Raw genomic sequence first — 16,507 nt, forward strand, 5'->3', positions numbered from 1 at the left:
AATAAATTTGTAGGAAACAGAAAAGTTTTGTCCGTCAAATCCCGTTAGAAGGGTTTGCACGATAAAACAAACTATCAAGTTAAAGAGTTTTTTCTTGTCCGCATTGCAAACAGTAAATGTATAATAACCTATCCTAACCTATACCTTGCAATAATATGCGGTTGCATATTATCGTGAAAAAAATATGTATGACGGTATTACGGTTATCGAGAGCAGTGGTTTTCCCTAATTCCTTTGTTTGGCGGCACTCGAATGATTGAATGATGAGGGGTATATTCAATGTTTCTGACATATTTGACACGCTGCTCCAATGCGATCGATGGATACACATGGCAGGTTTTTGTCCGCAACGTGCAGGTTTCCTTACGATGTTTTCCTTTACCGCGGATCACGAAATAATCAGAAGCAAAAATTAAACACATGAAAAGTAATGCTTGGCTTTTGAACTAGGAATTAGTTAAGATTCTCGTCTTCTGCACTGAGCCATTACGGCTTTTACCAGCTATCGCTTTAGCATTATTACCTTATTGAAATTTCCAAACTATTTCATGTCAAATATCCAATTTTTCACTTTAGATGCAACAAACAACCGTTTAACAGAAGACAGATTAATTTTAAGTTAGGTAAATTTTCTTTCAGTAAAGTATTGTTTATTAGAAGTCAAGTAAACGAATACCTACAATTTTTTTAAGTATCTACTCTTAACTCTGACCTAGACCTCGCTGCCTTGAACTTGATAGATACTTGACAAGTTCTATTGGATATCTTTAAAAGTTTTCATTTGCTTTTTACTGTTGAATATGTAGAGCAAAATGAAATCTTGAAACAATAATAATAAAAATACTTAATTTAGTCGTTCAGGTGTACCTATGTATATCATCGTATTTTATCGTATGTCGCTTAGGAGACTTTAAGATTAGAATTTTGTGTTAAAGTGTCGTGATCGTTATGCATCTTACGGCAAGGGCATTCCTATAGTGAAGGTTTATGACTAGTATTAAGCTTTATTTGTGTGTCAATAGCAGCAGGAGTTATTTGATCGTAGAATGGTGCGCGGCACATAGTTGCGTCGATCCGTCCGTCCCCCGCGACTTGATTGTGATACGCGGGAGCGCGGAGTGCGACGCACTGACTGCTGTGCCGACTGCGGAGTTCAGACCGGCCAAACTGCCAGTGCTCGTAAGTTCGTACGGTAGTGAACAGTGTCTTTACGCCGTGCGCCAATCTCGTCTTTCCGAAAAATCACTTTTTTCTACCTTTTTTCGCGCGTATTTCATCTAGAATGGCAGCTACTGAGGAACTTAGTGGAATCCTAATGAGGAGACAGGCCATAAATGAAAAATTAGAGGAAGGTGTTGAGGTCAAGCCCAAATATAAATTCGTGAACGTTTATACCGAGTTTCACGAATTCTCTAGGAAGGAAATAAAACAATACGAAAATACGTTCAACAAGTAAGTCCAGGTTCATTTTAACCTTTAATAAATTTTTGAAAGGTAAATATTTTTAATGCGTGCTTTGTTATTAGACAGGTTACAATCCTGACAGGTGTTTGTCGTAGTTGTTTTAGTAAAGCCAGGTTGTAAATGAATCTGCTAAGATTTATGGACTTAATTATCATGAAAATAACTTGTTTTAACTTTTAATTAACTAAGAGAATTAATATTTGATTTCTATTTTATAAAATTAAGCAATTTAAATGAGTTTGTTGTCAAAGATACTACTAACTTATTATTTCTTTAAATATTTACTCATAAATATAACACAGTTGTACCACAAATTAATATTACCTTAAGACTATATAATATCCGCCTACCTTAAACTAAAACAAGCCAACTTATCCGGTACGAGTCACGTACCTACAAACTTATAATAAAACTTTTAAAACTTTACAATCTTATCTCAAATTGGAATCATTTACTTTTCTACATACGTATACTGATTTTCAAACAATTCCTGTGTCATAGCATTCTTTGCATTCAAGATACATGTTTTATTATCATGTCTAAGTGAAAGTAGTAAAAGCACTAAATTAAATTGATAAAACTATAATAGCAGTAATTTATTAAGTAATATAGTTAATCGTCGTGGGAGACTTTGGGTGTGAATAGGACGCGAACTTATTATGAGAGTTATTATTCGTTTCATTATAACTTTCATTTATCTTTTAACAAGATAGCCGTGGATTCACACGGCGATTTATTGAAATTTGACGTCTTGTTTGTGAAAAATACACTCACATTCATAATCCGGGTCAATAATTAAATAGTTAACGACTTGTGGAGTAAAAAGAATACTTTTAAAAATTAATTACCGTGCTTTAAGTGAGGGTAATGTTGAAATTTATAACATTCGCCATCTTTAGTTTGTAAACTTAAACTTCAGCATCCATAAAAATGTTTGTGCGTGACATTCAATCTAAATGTCTCCAAACTATTATATCCGTATGGAATTTTTATGGGCGTCAATTTATCAAATGTCATAGACATTAGACACTATTATGTAGTAACTTTTGTTTTCTTTATTTTTTGTATAAGGTTATATTCAGAAGATATTTGTTATATAATATGAATAATTGGAAATTTAGACATAAAAAAGTGACTTCGTATGTGGTCTTTTTAATAACTAATGAAGAAATAACTATTTCACCAAATGTTACTTTCTGAATTGCAAATGCTAATGCAATGCTTTTTTAATGAAAATATCAAAATCGCGATATGTAAATATGTGTATGTCTATAATATTTGAGAAGTTTCCTCAATTCCTCATTTAATATTTTTGAATAAATGTTACTCCATTCTGAAAGAATAGAGTTTCGAATATAAAATAATTTTTAAGTCCTGTTTTTGAAGTCGACTAATAAAAAGGTAAGCGAACATTTGAATTCGTTTTATAAAATACCAAATTAAGTATAGTATTTTTTAATTTATAAACTTTATTAAGCTTCAACAATAACAATTTTACAAAACGACGAAATTAGCAACCCACATATATATATATTTTCGGTAAAGTGTTAGCCAGACACACTCTTTATCGGCATTCATTAAACAAAACCGCTTATTGTTTGCTCTTCGTTAAACAAATAAATACCTCGTCATTCGTTACAATAACTAAATAACAATAATTAAATAGGTATTTACTTATGGAATTAATAAATATTTTTATTATGCATCAACAAGTATTTAAAAACTATTTAACAACTAAATTAAATACAACCCTCAGTTGACAAAATGTCTTCATAAAAAATATCCTCTCAAATAGTATATTAATTACAGACTTTTAAAAAATGAATTTAATCGACGTCAGAAACAGGTGGAGTTCATTCGTCTGTATATATGTACCTATATTCTTAGGTAGCCGAAGGTAGGTCAAAGCGGGTATACCACCGAAAACACCTCTTTTAACCGTAAGATATTGACATATTGTGAATGTTTCAATGCAATTTTGTACCTCGATGGCCGACCAATCAACGTTAGTCGGCTCGCTGGCTTAACGTTAAAAGTTCTCAAGGTAAAAAAATAATAATAATTTCACACTAAAATATTTGAGTATTTTTAAAAAACGAATAGTCGAAAACTGCGTATGTCTGCTATGCTATGCTGGATGTCTATCATTATCCGACGATTATTAAATAGTAATTCACTGTAGTTTTCTTCAAAAATGGTTGGCCATTTAGTTTTGATTTGTAGGTAAGGTATCTCGAAATTAAAAAAAAAACGCTGTTGGGCAAAACGGGTAGGGTTAAAGCGGGGCTTTCTTCAAGCTGGTATAGCTTGAAGAAAGAAGTTACGTTGGACGCTTTGTTTCTCAATGAAGTGGCAAGACTGTTTGGGGAGGCCTATTTAAAAGCGGCTAGTTCACACAACGCTGTAAATGTATCTTCCCCTATAAATTTACCAATGGCATTGGGATTATGCCCATGTTCGTTTACATAGGTAATATTGTAGTAACTATATCAATTTATATTTTATACCTAATCATATCACATAATTTAGAGAAAAAATAAGTCATACATTAATATTATATGTTATAATTTAATTATATTAGCCTTAAAATCAAAAATATTATAACTAGTATTATATATTTTTTGAATCATAGTTCTAATTCTAAATATTTAAAAAAACGCATAAAATGTCGTTAGTACTTTGAAGTCGTCAACGCCTTTTTTTTACGTCGTACCAACATACATCGTACTTAATGTAAATATTATTATATGAATACTAAACAGTGTTCTTATGCTAGTATTACTTTCTTTTGCTACCTATATAAAGACTAAATTTGGGATGAAACCTTAATTATACCAGTACGAAGCGCTATAATTAGCACTTACATCTGTACTTCGTTTATATATGGAGTTTGTTTGTATGAAACTGCTTCAGAAACTTAAAGCTAGGTTTCAAGTATGTATATTTTCGAATAAATAGATCGTTTATTAAAGAAGGTTTTTATACTTATTATTAATATGTTTCCTATGCTTATAACTTTAAGCTACATAACATTTACCATACACGTCAACCGATCTATCAAACTGCAGGCATCTTCATACTACAAAGTCAGGTGTACTAAGCAGACATGCCTATGTATAATAGGTACATTTATATTGTATGAATCCAATTTAAAGTATGGTGGGTTTGGTTGAGACGTGTCCAATATGTATACTATACCCAAAGTTTTCATTGAAATGTGCCAAGCCATCTTCGCGTCAGACCAGAATATGGTTTTGAAAATATAATAGCTAGGAAAATGTGGAAAAATTTTAATGTGAATCAGTTAATTGTTAATTTTTTTAACGCTATTTATCTGATATTAAATAAATTAAGTAATTTTATTTAATATCCTTGTATAAAGCATGTTTGCCTTGAAAGTTGTTATGAATAAAATAGCGCCGTAATTATATTAATTCATTAAATAGCTACTTATAACTTTATTTTTTAAAAAGTATTTTTATTTTAATAAACTGTTTTGTATAAAATCACGAACACAAAAAAACGAAATAAATAAGTCCACATTTTTATTCATTCCATTATAGTTAATTTTGTTGTTGTATTTTGGTTGAGTTCATCATCATCGTCATTCATTCTTCCGGTTCCGTCACTAATTAATCGTAAAAGTCAATAACGTGATTTGGCTGATTCATATCATATATAATTCTAACTTTGCGGTATATTGCTCATCTTAAGTATAACGTAAAATACCTGTTTCCTTGATAGTAAATAGTGTCAACAATTAGTCATCAGTGGCTCATTCTTGCGGTTTATTCATAAACTCCACGCACGCACGTTTATTTAGTTTAGTATTTTATAAGTTTGTACAATCTAGAATGGAGTAGGTTAGTCTACAGAAATGACACTGTATGTAATTGAAAAAAATTGCTTACGTGTATCGTTTTGGGTGTTTAAATTTTAATATAGCTTATAATTTGTCTCATCTCTCTCTCACTCCCTCAGCAGGATATGTTTACAATGCCGCTTATATAATAAATATTTAAGTATAATTATATTATTTAACACAATACGCATGTAACAATTACAAATATAAGTTAAATAACTGTTATGAATCTAATCAAATTTCAAGGAAATATGATTGCACTTCCTTGACCAAGTATGGCAGTTGTTATGATAAATACACTCGTCGTGAGTTTAAAATTGATCGGCGTGGGGAGTAAGTGCGACAGTCGAGATATCAGGCGACAAAATCAATGACGGGTGCCCGGTGTGGCGGTGACCTATGACTCACAAAAACTCATCCGTAAACATTTTATTTTAATACATTTAAATGTTTAAAAATATTCTCTAATGCATTAATTACTGTTTTCTTAAAACTCAGTGCTATTACACTCATCAGGCTATTTGATATTTGTTAAATTATTGTATTTTACGAATTAAGACACAAAGTACTCAATATTATACTCGACTATAATTATTTGTGTTGAATAAATTTACGTTATCTTTCCTAGAGAGGATGGCGTACTGCCGTCTGCCACTGACTAAGTATATTATTATAAACATCATCAAATTACTCATATAAAGTTTGTTGCTGTTATCCTGTCCTTATTGTTTTCGGATTCTAGATATTGTTCTACTCATATTTAATTGTTAATAAAAATAAGTTATTGTGATGTTAGCTGACGTAATTATGTCTAAAGATAAATGATGTCAGAACTGTTACTCTTAAATCGCTCATGTTAAGTAAGTTATTTACATTAAAAAAAGTTAATAAGATAAATATGTAAAAAATAAAGCATTGAAATCAAACTAATTATAAGCGTAAAATTAAAAAAATATGAATGGATTTTTGTTACTTTTACCGAAAAACCTACTAATTGAATTTGTATGAAATTTGGAATATAGGTGCCGTATATCCTACCTAACACCTGCCCCCTTCACACGCGGCCGTCACCGCGGGCAGAACCTAGTAATTCAATAAAGTTCATTCAAGCCGAAGTAGGTATACCAACGAGAATGAATCTACATTAAAACTATTTCTGATCCCCTCTGAAACTTCCCGTAATTCTGCAATTTTTCACTTATGATCTTAAGGTCATTCTTTTTTTAGATTACCCCTTCAATTTGTTTTATTTCAAAGATATAAATGATATGTAATATTAGACTAGTCTATAAATGCAGAATTAATAATATACGGAGGAAAGTTTTACATAAAATATGTGTATATAGGATAAAATGCAAGAATGAAGTTTAGAAGCAAAATAGATTATTCGTATAATCTATCAGTTTTATATATTTTTTTGTAACAATATGCGTTTTATTTATCGTTTAAATTAATAATAATTTATTACCACGTTTGATAAAATTGTATCAAATGCGATAACTTACTAATAATATTTTACGTCTACTTAAACGTTACTCGCTTCGGATACTCCACTACTCGCTACTCCAATGCTTTTTTAACGGACACTTACAGATTTCCTTACGATCTTTTCCTTTACCGCAGAGTATGAGATAAATAAAACACAAATTAAGCACATTTGAAAAGTACTGCTTGTCCGACATTGAATCTTCACTCTTCCGAAAAGATTTACGAGTTTTATCTACTGGGCCATCTCTGCTTAACTACAAAAAACTTATTGAAATTTATCAGATGATTATTATTCAGATGTTTAATATTTTTATTTACTAACTACACACATTGCCATAGATAATTCATTGAAGACAATTCTTGTTTACTATGGATATTGTAAACTAAAACTGGTAAAGAGAATGAAAGGTTATAATTTAAAATACATTAAATCAATGAATGATGGTAATATCTTATGTATCCCTAACTGATCCCAAACTAAGCAGAACTATGGAAACCAGACAACTGATATACTACATATACATATACTTTTTTTTTCTTTTGTAAATACACACTTATATAGATAATTACACCCAGACTCAGGACAAACAGACATGTTCATGCACACAAATGTCTGTCCAGGGTGGGAATCGAACCCAAAACCTTTGGCGTGAAAGGCAAGTATCTACCAACCACGCCAACCGGCCCGTCAATTTTGAAAATAGATGTTGTTGTGCTATTTTAAATTGTTCTCTTTAATGTTTTTTAAAGTTTCTAACTACTTATTGGGTTGAACGGCGTTTTTTTTTTCTTATTACGTATTAAATTTTACTGTTTATTTTATGTATTGGGATCAAGTCCGGTAAACGCGTAAGCATACAAACACTCCAGCATTATAATATTAATATAGATAAGGTATCTTATCAAAACTATTTTTTATTCAAGAACAGATTAACAACTACCAATTTGGTTATAAATCGTTAGAATATACATAAAGTTATTAAGAAGTTTTTTATAGATTTGGCACAAGTATAAAACTACACTCTTATTTCAAGTTATTTTGAATAATTGTATTTACGAAATCGTTCTGAATCGTATTGCGGTCGATAAAGCCATTAAAAAAAATAGGAAATTAAATGCAGCTAGGTCGGAAATAAACAATAATAGTTTGTTGGGAAATCGTTTCGTTTCGTGGTTAATTCGTTTAGTTATTTTGCAATACTTATCTATGTAGTCTACATGCTTAGGTATGTATTGCGAAATAAGAACTAAAACAAAGATAAAGTAAAAATGGTTGCTTTTACTACTTGCCTTATAGAATTGCTAGTCATAGTTTATTTTATTAATAACCATTAAACATTTATTTTTAATGAAAAAAGGCTGGATGAGCAAACTTTTTGCCATTAGTTAAGATTTCAAGTACCTATTATCCATGTTATCAAAATGCCTTGGGTCTGTTCATGGAATAAGAACTTTACTTCCTATTCATACTGGTATTTAAAAAGAAAAAAATATTGCGGCTCACTCATTAATTGGGCGGTAAACGTAAATCATTATAAAAATGGAACTGCAATTTGCCCCGACTCGATAGCAGTAAAAGTAGAGCACGTACCAATTTTTTCGAGATGAGATTAATTTATATTTAATTATGTTGCCTAAACTATCATTAATTATGACATTTTAATAGACATCGGGCTTTATTGAAAATACACTTCATTATAATGTCTTAATAGTTTTTGTCTATATTTTATTGCAGCAAATATTATTTTTACTATCAATGATATTAATTTTTAGTATAAGTTAATTTATATCGGGTTATATTTTTTTTTTTATAGAATAGTAAGGTGGACGAGCATATGGGCCACCTGATGGTAAGTGGTCACCAAACGCCCTTAGACATTGGCATTGTAAGAAATGTCAACCATCGCTTATAGCTAATGCGCCACCAACCTTGGGAACTAAGATTTTATGTCCCTTGTGCCTGTAATTACACTGGCTCACTCACCCTTCAAACCGGAACACAACAAGTATTGCTGTTTTGCGGTAGAATATCTGATGAGTGGGTGGTACCTACCCAGACGAGCTTGCACAAAGCCCTACTACCACCAGTATATACAATATATTGGGAGGTCAATGACAAATTTCGACAAAAAAAAAATTTTGTCTGATCACTCGTAAAACTTCTAAATAGATTCATTAAATTCATAGTATATTACTTCAGATTTTGTGCGGTTTTTCTTATATATTTCAAATGTCTTCAAGAATAAAATATAGGGTAATATCTATTTAACATCAATTAAAAATCATGCCTAGTTTCGCAATGCTACCTCGTATTCAAAGAACATATCTAAAATATCTATCAAAATTTTCAACGAAATCCGCATCAGGTATAATAATCATTTTATTATAAATTTTATGCAACAGTTTTCAGTATAAATCTAAAGCCATCGTTATCTGTCAGTCAACTATATACAATAAAATGCGCCAAATCATCATTTATTGCTAGTTTTTTAAATATTTTATTTGTTAACAAAAATGATTGTTTGCAAATTAAGCAATTTATATTAGAACAAGCCAATATTAATTAATACTTTTATTTGTTCCTGTGATATCGCTGCCTGAGGATGTAGACTTCGTTATTTTAGATAGTAGGGCGATTCCATTTCATTATCTCTGACCTTAGCCTTAGCACCATTACTTATTGGAGGTTTTGTTATGACAAGACTAACCTAATTGGAAGATGTAACGGATGTATAAAGTAAATATATTTTTAGAAAATTTTAGTATATTGAAAGGTTTTGCCTTTCATAGAGTAAAATGAGCCGATGTGATTTACATAACAGTCGCTCAGGATCATTAGTTGCTCCAGTTACCAATAGCAGCCCGTCAATATCCCACAGCTGGACAAAGTCTACCTATCTTTTCGTGTTAGGAGTTGGTTTGCACTTGTAGCTCATTTCATCACATTGTTTCAGTGTGAGTTGTTTGGCTATATATACCTGCATGAGACAGATGTAGCAAATCCTCTTAAAGTCAAAATTTCCTAAAAACCATTCTTAGTATGCCACAAAATTTGGAAACTAAAGTATCTAAATGTCAAGTAAGTTATGGTATGCGTTGATAAAATTAGTCTGACATTTCACTAACATAGAGTTTCAGCTTATCTGAAACTAAATAATAAATATAATATTTAAAAGGTTAGAAAATGTTAAAAAAGAATGGATGACAAGTGGGCGCACTTACATAATATTATGACTCCCGCAAAGAATTCCTTGAATAATGAATGCGCCAGGAACCACGTTTGGGGCATTTTGTTAAAAATACGACGTTTATCTTTCCAAAATATCTTCCTATTTTCGTTCTCATTCTTTATGAGTGGATTCACATTATGCAACGAAGCTGTGAAATATTTGTTCTTTAAATAAAAGTTCTTTTTAAATATTTTTTCTGTACTAGGCCAAAGTTTTATATTCATGTTAAAATAAATCTATGCAAGTATTTTTACATTAACCGGCATGGATAGTGTTCAGTTATTGTTTATAACTTGTAACTGCTTTGTTGGTCTATTAGTAGCTTATAAGGCCCTAAATAACACGTAAAGTATGATACCGCGCCTGATCTCTATCCGATGTCCGAGGAAATAGAGAGAGTGTACAGTCTCAGTGGCAGAAACTTGTCAAGAGGATGTCTGATGATGATTGATGATTATAATGTGGTTATTTTTTTTTAATGTTAGTTAATGAAATATAGAGGTGTTTAAATTCAAATTTGGCTGAATTGTAGACAATGTTTATATACAATAAAAAAAGCTACAACAATTTCCTAAAAGTGTTGCATTTGTTTAAGAAACATTTCATGCACAAAAGAAAAGAGTTTATAAATATCTATATATCAGATGCAAAGCAAGGCACGGCAGAAACCTGTATATGTACATACATACTAAAAAAATGACGTGTGTTGTAGAAAAATATACAAGTTTTATTTTTATAATGAATTCCATATCGGTATGTGTATTTGTAGTTACGTGGTTTCAAGGTACACGCGTTCTTTGACATGTCTTGCCTCGAGACAATACAATTTGTAATCCGCAACTAGCGTTACGTTTTGCGAGTGAATGCATTTCAATAGCGTATACTTTGTCACAATGTACATAAGTATATCTTTTGTGTAGGTTGTTGACATCACTATTCTATATGGTATACAAAAGAATAGGTATAGTTTCAAAGAGAAAACAAAAGGCGGTAGACGGTTAAATAAAAAGTTGAAAACTTAAAAATCTTATGTATTGTTTTGCGTCTGTAAATCGGTCAAGTAACAAGTGTGCAGTGATGAAGTATATTTTTAAATATGCCACTTATGTATATGCTTCCAATAAATTGTTCTTACTAACTTGGATGACGTAGGTGTTTAAACGATATCACCTTTATTGAGTACTAAAGTAGTACATACTATAATGTACAAACATTGTAATATTTGTAATATTCGTTACAGAACGTGGTAATAAATTGGCACAAATGTCATAGTCTCAAAACAAAACTCGTGGTGATTATTGCCTTTGCAAACAGAATTTATAAAAATATTTGTATTTTTAACAATAATGTTAAAGATACAACACATAACTGGAAATAACAGTTTGGTGTGTAATTATTCTGAATTCAAATTTTAAAGCAAAGATAAACTTAAATATAAGATTTAATATCTTGACGATATGACACTCCCTAAATAAATTCATTTTGATAAATCTATTGTATTATATCTACTATATCACATAAGTCGTTACATTATCAAATTATTTATCATAGTAAAAATATATTAACAATACAATATTTTCATAACTTTGGCACATATTTGTGATACATGTAAATAATAATAATTATATAATTTCAAACTAAACGATTTTAAATTTTTATATGCGAGTAATAAAGTCATAATATATCGTAAATTTTAATTTCATAGTTCATCTATATGTTATTTGAAATTGTTTTTACAAAGTAGGAATATAAATCGAATATTGATTCCATGTTTAATCAAAACATTTGACTGTTCCTTTAAGCCTTGTCTAGATATTAAAGCTATAAAATGTTCTACAAAAATAAGAAACATAATCGGGTTGGTGCTATTTAAAATAGACTACATTTTTATACATTTTAAACATGACATATATGTTCATTAATTGATTTAAATATTTATAATGTACATTATTCAAATTTATTATTTTAACTGTGTCTGTACAGTTGCATGTGTGCGTCTTCGACAAGGTGATAGTGACGAATTTAAATAAAACTTTGCATACTGATTATTGCTTGTAGTCTGAGTAAAAATTAAAGTTACGATTTGGGCGAAAAATAAATGAAAATAAAAAAATGCTATGTGCATTCAAGATTGCAGATAGCTTTTTTCTTTTTTCATTTACTACTGTCCACTTGTCAACGTAAAAAATCTTATTAAAAGTTTAGACACCAAAAATTTTTACCAAATTATATCTATAATAGAAAAATTAAGAACATTTTTATAAAATCTATTATAGGCTTAAATAGTAATACTCATTAGCTTATAGCAATATTGAATGTATAAATACCAAATATAAACTTTATCAAGAAAAGATAGTCATGATATTTAATGAGTTATTTACCAAAGAAATATTATTAACATTGAGAACTTTAACTTATATTTCTAAATAATCTCAATATTGAATACGCTTAGATTGTTTAAAAATCTTATCATCATAGTAGGTATAGGTATTTTATTGGTTTTCAAAACCATTCCATCAACATGCAGTACACGCGTATAATACTTTCTTTATCAAATAACTTGCCTTACAGCAGTAATAACGGTTCTCCAATATGGAAATCTGGATAGGTACATATATTTCTAATGTACCTACTGTTTGTTGCGCATCGTTCTTAATCACTTGTAATTATATAAAATTATGCGTCTTGAATCTTGACACATCACTTTATGTGAATGTGATTACACGATTATCTGTTCTTATTTCTATTCTATTAAACATTACTTTAAGATATATTTATATAGTAAAGAACAAAGAGCAATACATATCTGAATCATATAAAACATTGTTTTTAATACCATTAAATGTCTTGTTTCTTAGATATTTGTTTTGTTCCTAGTGTACCTACTATTTTTATCACGAACGATGACCGGACCGGGTAGTGTTTGTCGTTCGGTTTGCGGAGTTTGCGCATTGTTTATTAAAATATTTTAAGCATCTTACCCCATGTTACAAACCAAAAAGGTTTACTTAATTGGGCATTCTTTATAACGTAATGTAAAAGATTTTGTCACGAAATAAACATTTTTATTTTATTTGTATTTTTAATTCTGCATTTTAATATTATTAGGTGGGTATGGCACATTACAAAACTATATCCTTTTCACTGTTTAATGTACGATTCGGTACGCTACCGTTTGTTTCGGACCTTCGTATACGTTGTCTTTATTTCAATTTAAAAATACTAATCAATATTATCATTATACCTAATAAATGTAGTTTATATTTTAAAAAATTATATGCGTATTATATTTCAGATTCGATGAAGGTCAAGACGGGTTTCTAGACCTTACCGAAGTAAAACGTATGATGGAGCGCCTTGGAGCTCCGCAAACACATCTCGGCTTAAAAGCTATGATCAACGAAGTCGATGAAGATGGTGACAACAAGATTAGTTTTCGTGAATTCTTGCTGATTTACCGGTTAGTCATTTTACAAATACTCGTAGTATTTAATTATGGTTTTTTTAATGAATATACCAAACATACAATAATTAAACTTCAAGTCTTGTATGCTAATACATTGTTCGAAAGCTTAAAGCTACCTACGTAACAGACATCAAGTAGAATAACGTAACATTCTTTAAAAGGCCTGTCTGCGAGCGTTTCTCTCGACTGGAACCTAATGGAAAAGTTATTGATTACAGATTCAGGGACGTATATGGCTACATAATATTAGTTCATTATTAAACTTTTATTTTTTGGTCTAGTTTAGTGAAATCCGTCTTACGATAGCGGCAGTTGAAACATGAATAGGTAAACAATTGCCTATAATTCTCATTAGTATTTACATCATAATTCATTTCTTACAAATGAAGGACTGTCTGTATATTTGAAAGCAAATAGAAACGAACAATTTGTTATTAGTTTACCTATATTTTAATTAATTTTCCCCTATATTGTTTTTAGAAAAGCTCGAGCGGGTGAACTTGAATCAGATTCTGGTTTGGAAGCCTTTGCGAGATTGACAGAAATAAATGTTGATCAAGTTGGTGTTAATGGAGCGAAGAATTTCTTTGAGGCAAAGATTGAGGAACTTGCAAAGACGAATAAATTCCACGACGAGATAGTTCAAGAACAAGAGGAAAAGCGTCGTGAGGCTGAAGAGAAGGCCATGCGAAGGCAAAGATTCAAAGAGAAATCAGCAGTATTTCAACAGTAATTAAGGTGTAAAATAAGTTGTTGTCTATCTAGTCTGTAAGCTGTTACCACATGGCTTTAGAAATGTAATCCAATGTTATGTTATATATATAAATCTAGACCAATATTGCAACCTTACTGTATTATTTGTCTATAGTATTTGATTTGAACTGCCTTAAAATTTAGGCACGTGTTTTAATGATCTATAATAAATTAACATAACAATTTTTGTGTCAAATTAAACGATTTTTTTTTAATTTATTAAATGTTAAAGATTTTCCAACACTAGATGTAATTATATTAGTAAGAGTATTTTAAAATAGTGTTATCTAGGTGCGGTTACTGTTTGTATTGCTCAAGATAGCAATAAATATGTGCCTGACATTAAAAATAGTTTAATTAATCAGTTAATAAAAAGACTATTCACACTCAATCGTTAGTTGCATGTTGAACATGTAAAAACAAAATATTTAAGTAAATTGTGATGTATAGTTACTTTTTAAATATAATTAAATAAACATTTGTATTAACAAAGCATTTTTATTTATCTTTTCTTATTGAAACAATTATGTTAAGGTGTAAAAAATATTGTATAGTATATAAAAATATTGTTTTTAGATCTATTTCTCTACCCAACTGCCTGTTTGTCGAATGTTATACCTCAATTATATACCTCATGCTTATTGACATCGCTCGTTTCCTCTTTATGTTTGTAAATGATAGAAATAGAAATGGAAAGTAGATTTCCAATGGAACAAAAACCTTCCGTGCGAGTTATCAAAATGAAGGAATTTAAAATACTTTTTCAATGACATTTGTCATCATCAAAATTATGTAACAAAGATTTTAATTTTAGATTACTTAAATTGTAACTTAATTTCGACTCACGTTTTTTTTTTGGAGAAATAAATAAATACGAAAACTGCGTGAGCCGAGATGGCCCAGTGGTAAGAACGCGTGAATCTTAATCTTATATCACTTAATTTGGCATTTTCACTTTGTTCTCATTATTATTGGTTGACTAAAGCCGAAAACTCTTACACTTATTAGTGCCTGGTTGAAATCAATATTATAAGGTTTGTTTATTTAGTTTGTTGAATTGTTTGCACCATTTACATACAAACAATCAATGACATTAACAAAATGACTTTATTCTACAATTTCTTTTATAAAAATCCAAATACAGATTTGAATATAGCAGCATACAATCAAGCAATTAAATCATTTTTTTTTTCCAATAGTTTTTTAGTTTACAAATTTATTTATTTTTTCAAATAGTAACAATATAGTAATTATCACTTGTAGTACATTTACAAATCATGGAGTTTTTATGTATTCTTAGCTAATTACTGAGATTCATCCATACTGTTTCTAAAACTGTCGTGCTGTTCATAAGACATATTCTGATTTGTGTGATGGCTTAAATCTAACTGAAGATGTTTCACTGGAGGCAAATTTGTTATGTTTATCTGTTGAATATTTGCAAGTCTAGCTATTGTTGAGACATTCTGAAAAAATCATAATATTATAATTATTTGATTCTAAAGGTACACACCACCATCAATTATTCTGCTGCTAAAGAGCTAAATTGTTTCACTGTTCTTGTTCAAGGGCAAATGAGCCTGTGTTATAGGCATAAAAAGAATAACATCTAAGTCCTCATGGTTTCCGAAAATGAAAGTGATTGTCATACAAAATGATTAATACAAGGTACTAATATTGCCAAATTCCGGGAAGTAATGATGACTTATCATCGAGTGGGTCAATTGCCTGTCCGTCTTCTTGAATTAAAAAAAAATTATTGAATTAAATAGCAAAATAAAAATATATAACTACTTGTTTAATGTTTTCTTCAAACTCGCCACCTGGATTAGTGAAGCTTTTAATTTTCTGAACCTCTAATGATCTGTAAATTATTAAGTAGTTAATATTTGATTTGTTTATATTTTTTTATTAGTAATATAGTTAAAAATATACCCACACAAATAAAAACTTACATTAGCCTTAGGAGTTGATTTGCAGTTGTCAGTTCATTTTGTAAATCTTGTTGTAATTGCTGAACATTTCCAACTGCTGACATGACTGTTAAAAATAATTAGAACAAAATTTTAGTTGTGAGTTCTAAATTCTAATATAACTGTAGCTTTTTTATAATGTGTAGACCACAAACGTAAAACAATTATTGATTTATATACTTTTACTGTCAGTTAAAATTTGAAATTGAAAACACTAACTTAACCTTGAGAACAGTCAATTTGACATTTTATTTTGTGTTCGGATGTCCTT

At 29.9% G+C, this 16,507-nt stretch overlaps 2 protein-coding genes across 2 annotated transcripts; one reads left to right on the forward strand and one right to left on the reverse strand.

Annotated features, from left to right (window-relative positions):
* Positions 1–1,108: 1,108 nt before the first annotated feature.
* On the forward strand, positions 1,109–14,612 carry LOC126771879 (EF-hand domain-containing protein D2 homolog). The gene is made up of 3 exons (XM_050492041.1): positions 1,109–1,452; positions 13,340–13,504; positions 13,991–14,612. The coding sequence occupies exons 1-3, from the start codon at positions 1,283–1,285 to the stop codon at positions 14,241–14,243; spliced, it is 588 nt and encodes a 195-aa protein (XP_050347998.1). The 5' UTR covers positions 1,109–1,282; the 3' UTR covers positions 14,244–14,612.
* A 238-nt stretch (positions 14,613–14,850) lies between these two features.
* Positions 14,851–16,416, reverse strand: LOC126771894 (uncharacterized). Its single transcript, XM_050492057.1, has 3 exons — positions 16,219–16,416; positions 16,058–16,127; positions 14,851–15,729 (listed from the first exon to the last, which is right to left on the reverse strand). Exons 1-3 carry the CDS (start codon positions 16,299–16,301, stop codon positions 15,568–15,570), a joined length of 315 nt encoding a protein of 104 aa, XP_050348014.1. The 5' UTR covers positions 16,302–16,416; the 3' UTR covers positions 14,851–15,567.
* Positions 16,417–16,507: the final 91 nt, after the last annotated feature.

The sequence above is a fragment of the Nymphalis io genome, chromosome 11 (assembly GCF_905147045.1).
Source record: "Nymphalis io chromosome 11, ilAglIoxx1.1, whole genome shotgun sequence".
NCBI lineage: Eukaryota > Metazoa > Arthropoda > Insecta > Lepidoptera > Nymphalidae > Nymphalis > Nymphalis io.

What these genes read in the sequence shown, in the direction of transcription:
- LOC126771894 (XM_050492057.1), bottom strand. Translation starts at nt 16,301, where the DNA reads ATGTCAGCAGTTGGAAATGTTCAGCAATTACAACAAGATTTACAAAAT. An exon ending in AATCAACTCCTAAGGCTAAT is followed by an intron (nt 16,128 to 16,218) that starts GTAAGTTTTTAT and finishes AATAATTTACAG; the next exon opens with ATCATTAGAGGTTCAGAAAA. An exon ending in TTGAAGAAAACATTAAACAA is followed by an intron (nt 15,730 to 16,057) that starts GTAGTTATATAT and finishes TGATTTTTTCAG; the next exon opens with AATGTCTCAACAATAGCTAG.
- LOC126771879 (XM_050492041.1), top strand. Translation starts at nt 1,283, where the DNA reads ATGGCAGCTACTGAGGAACTTAGTGGAATCCTAATGAGGAGACAGGCC. An exon ending in TACGAAAATACGTTCAACAA is followed by an intron (nt 1,453 to 13,339) that starts GTAAGTCCAGGT and finishes ATTATATTTCAG; the next exon opens with ATTCGATGAAGGTCAAGACG. An exon ending in GAATTCTTGCTGATTTACCG is followed by an intron (nt 13,505 to 13,990) that starts GTTAGTCATTTT and finishes TATTGTTTTTAG; the next exon opens with AAAAGCTCGAGCGGGTGAAC.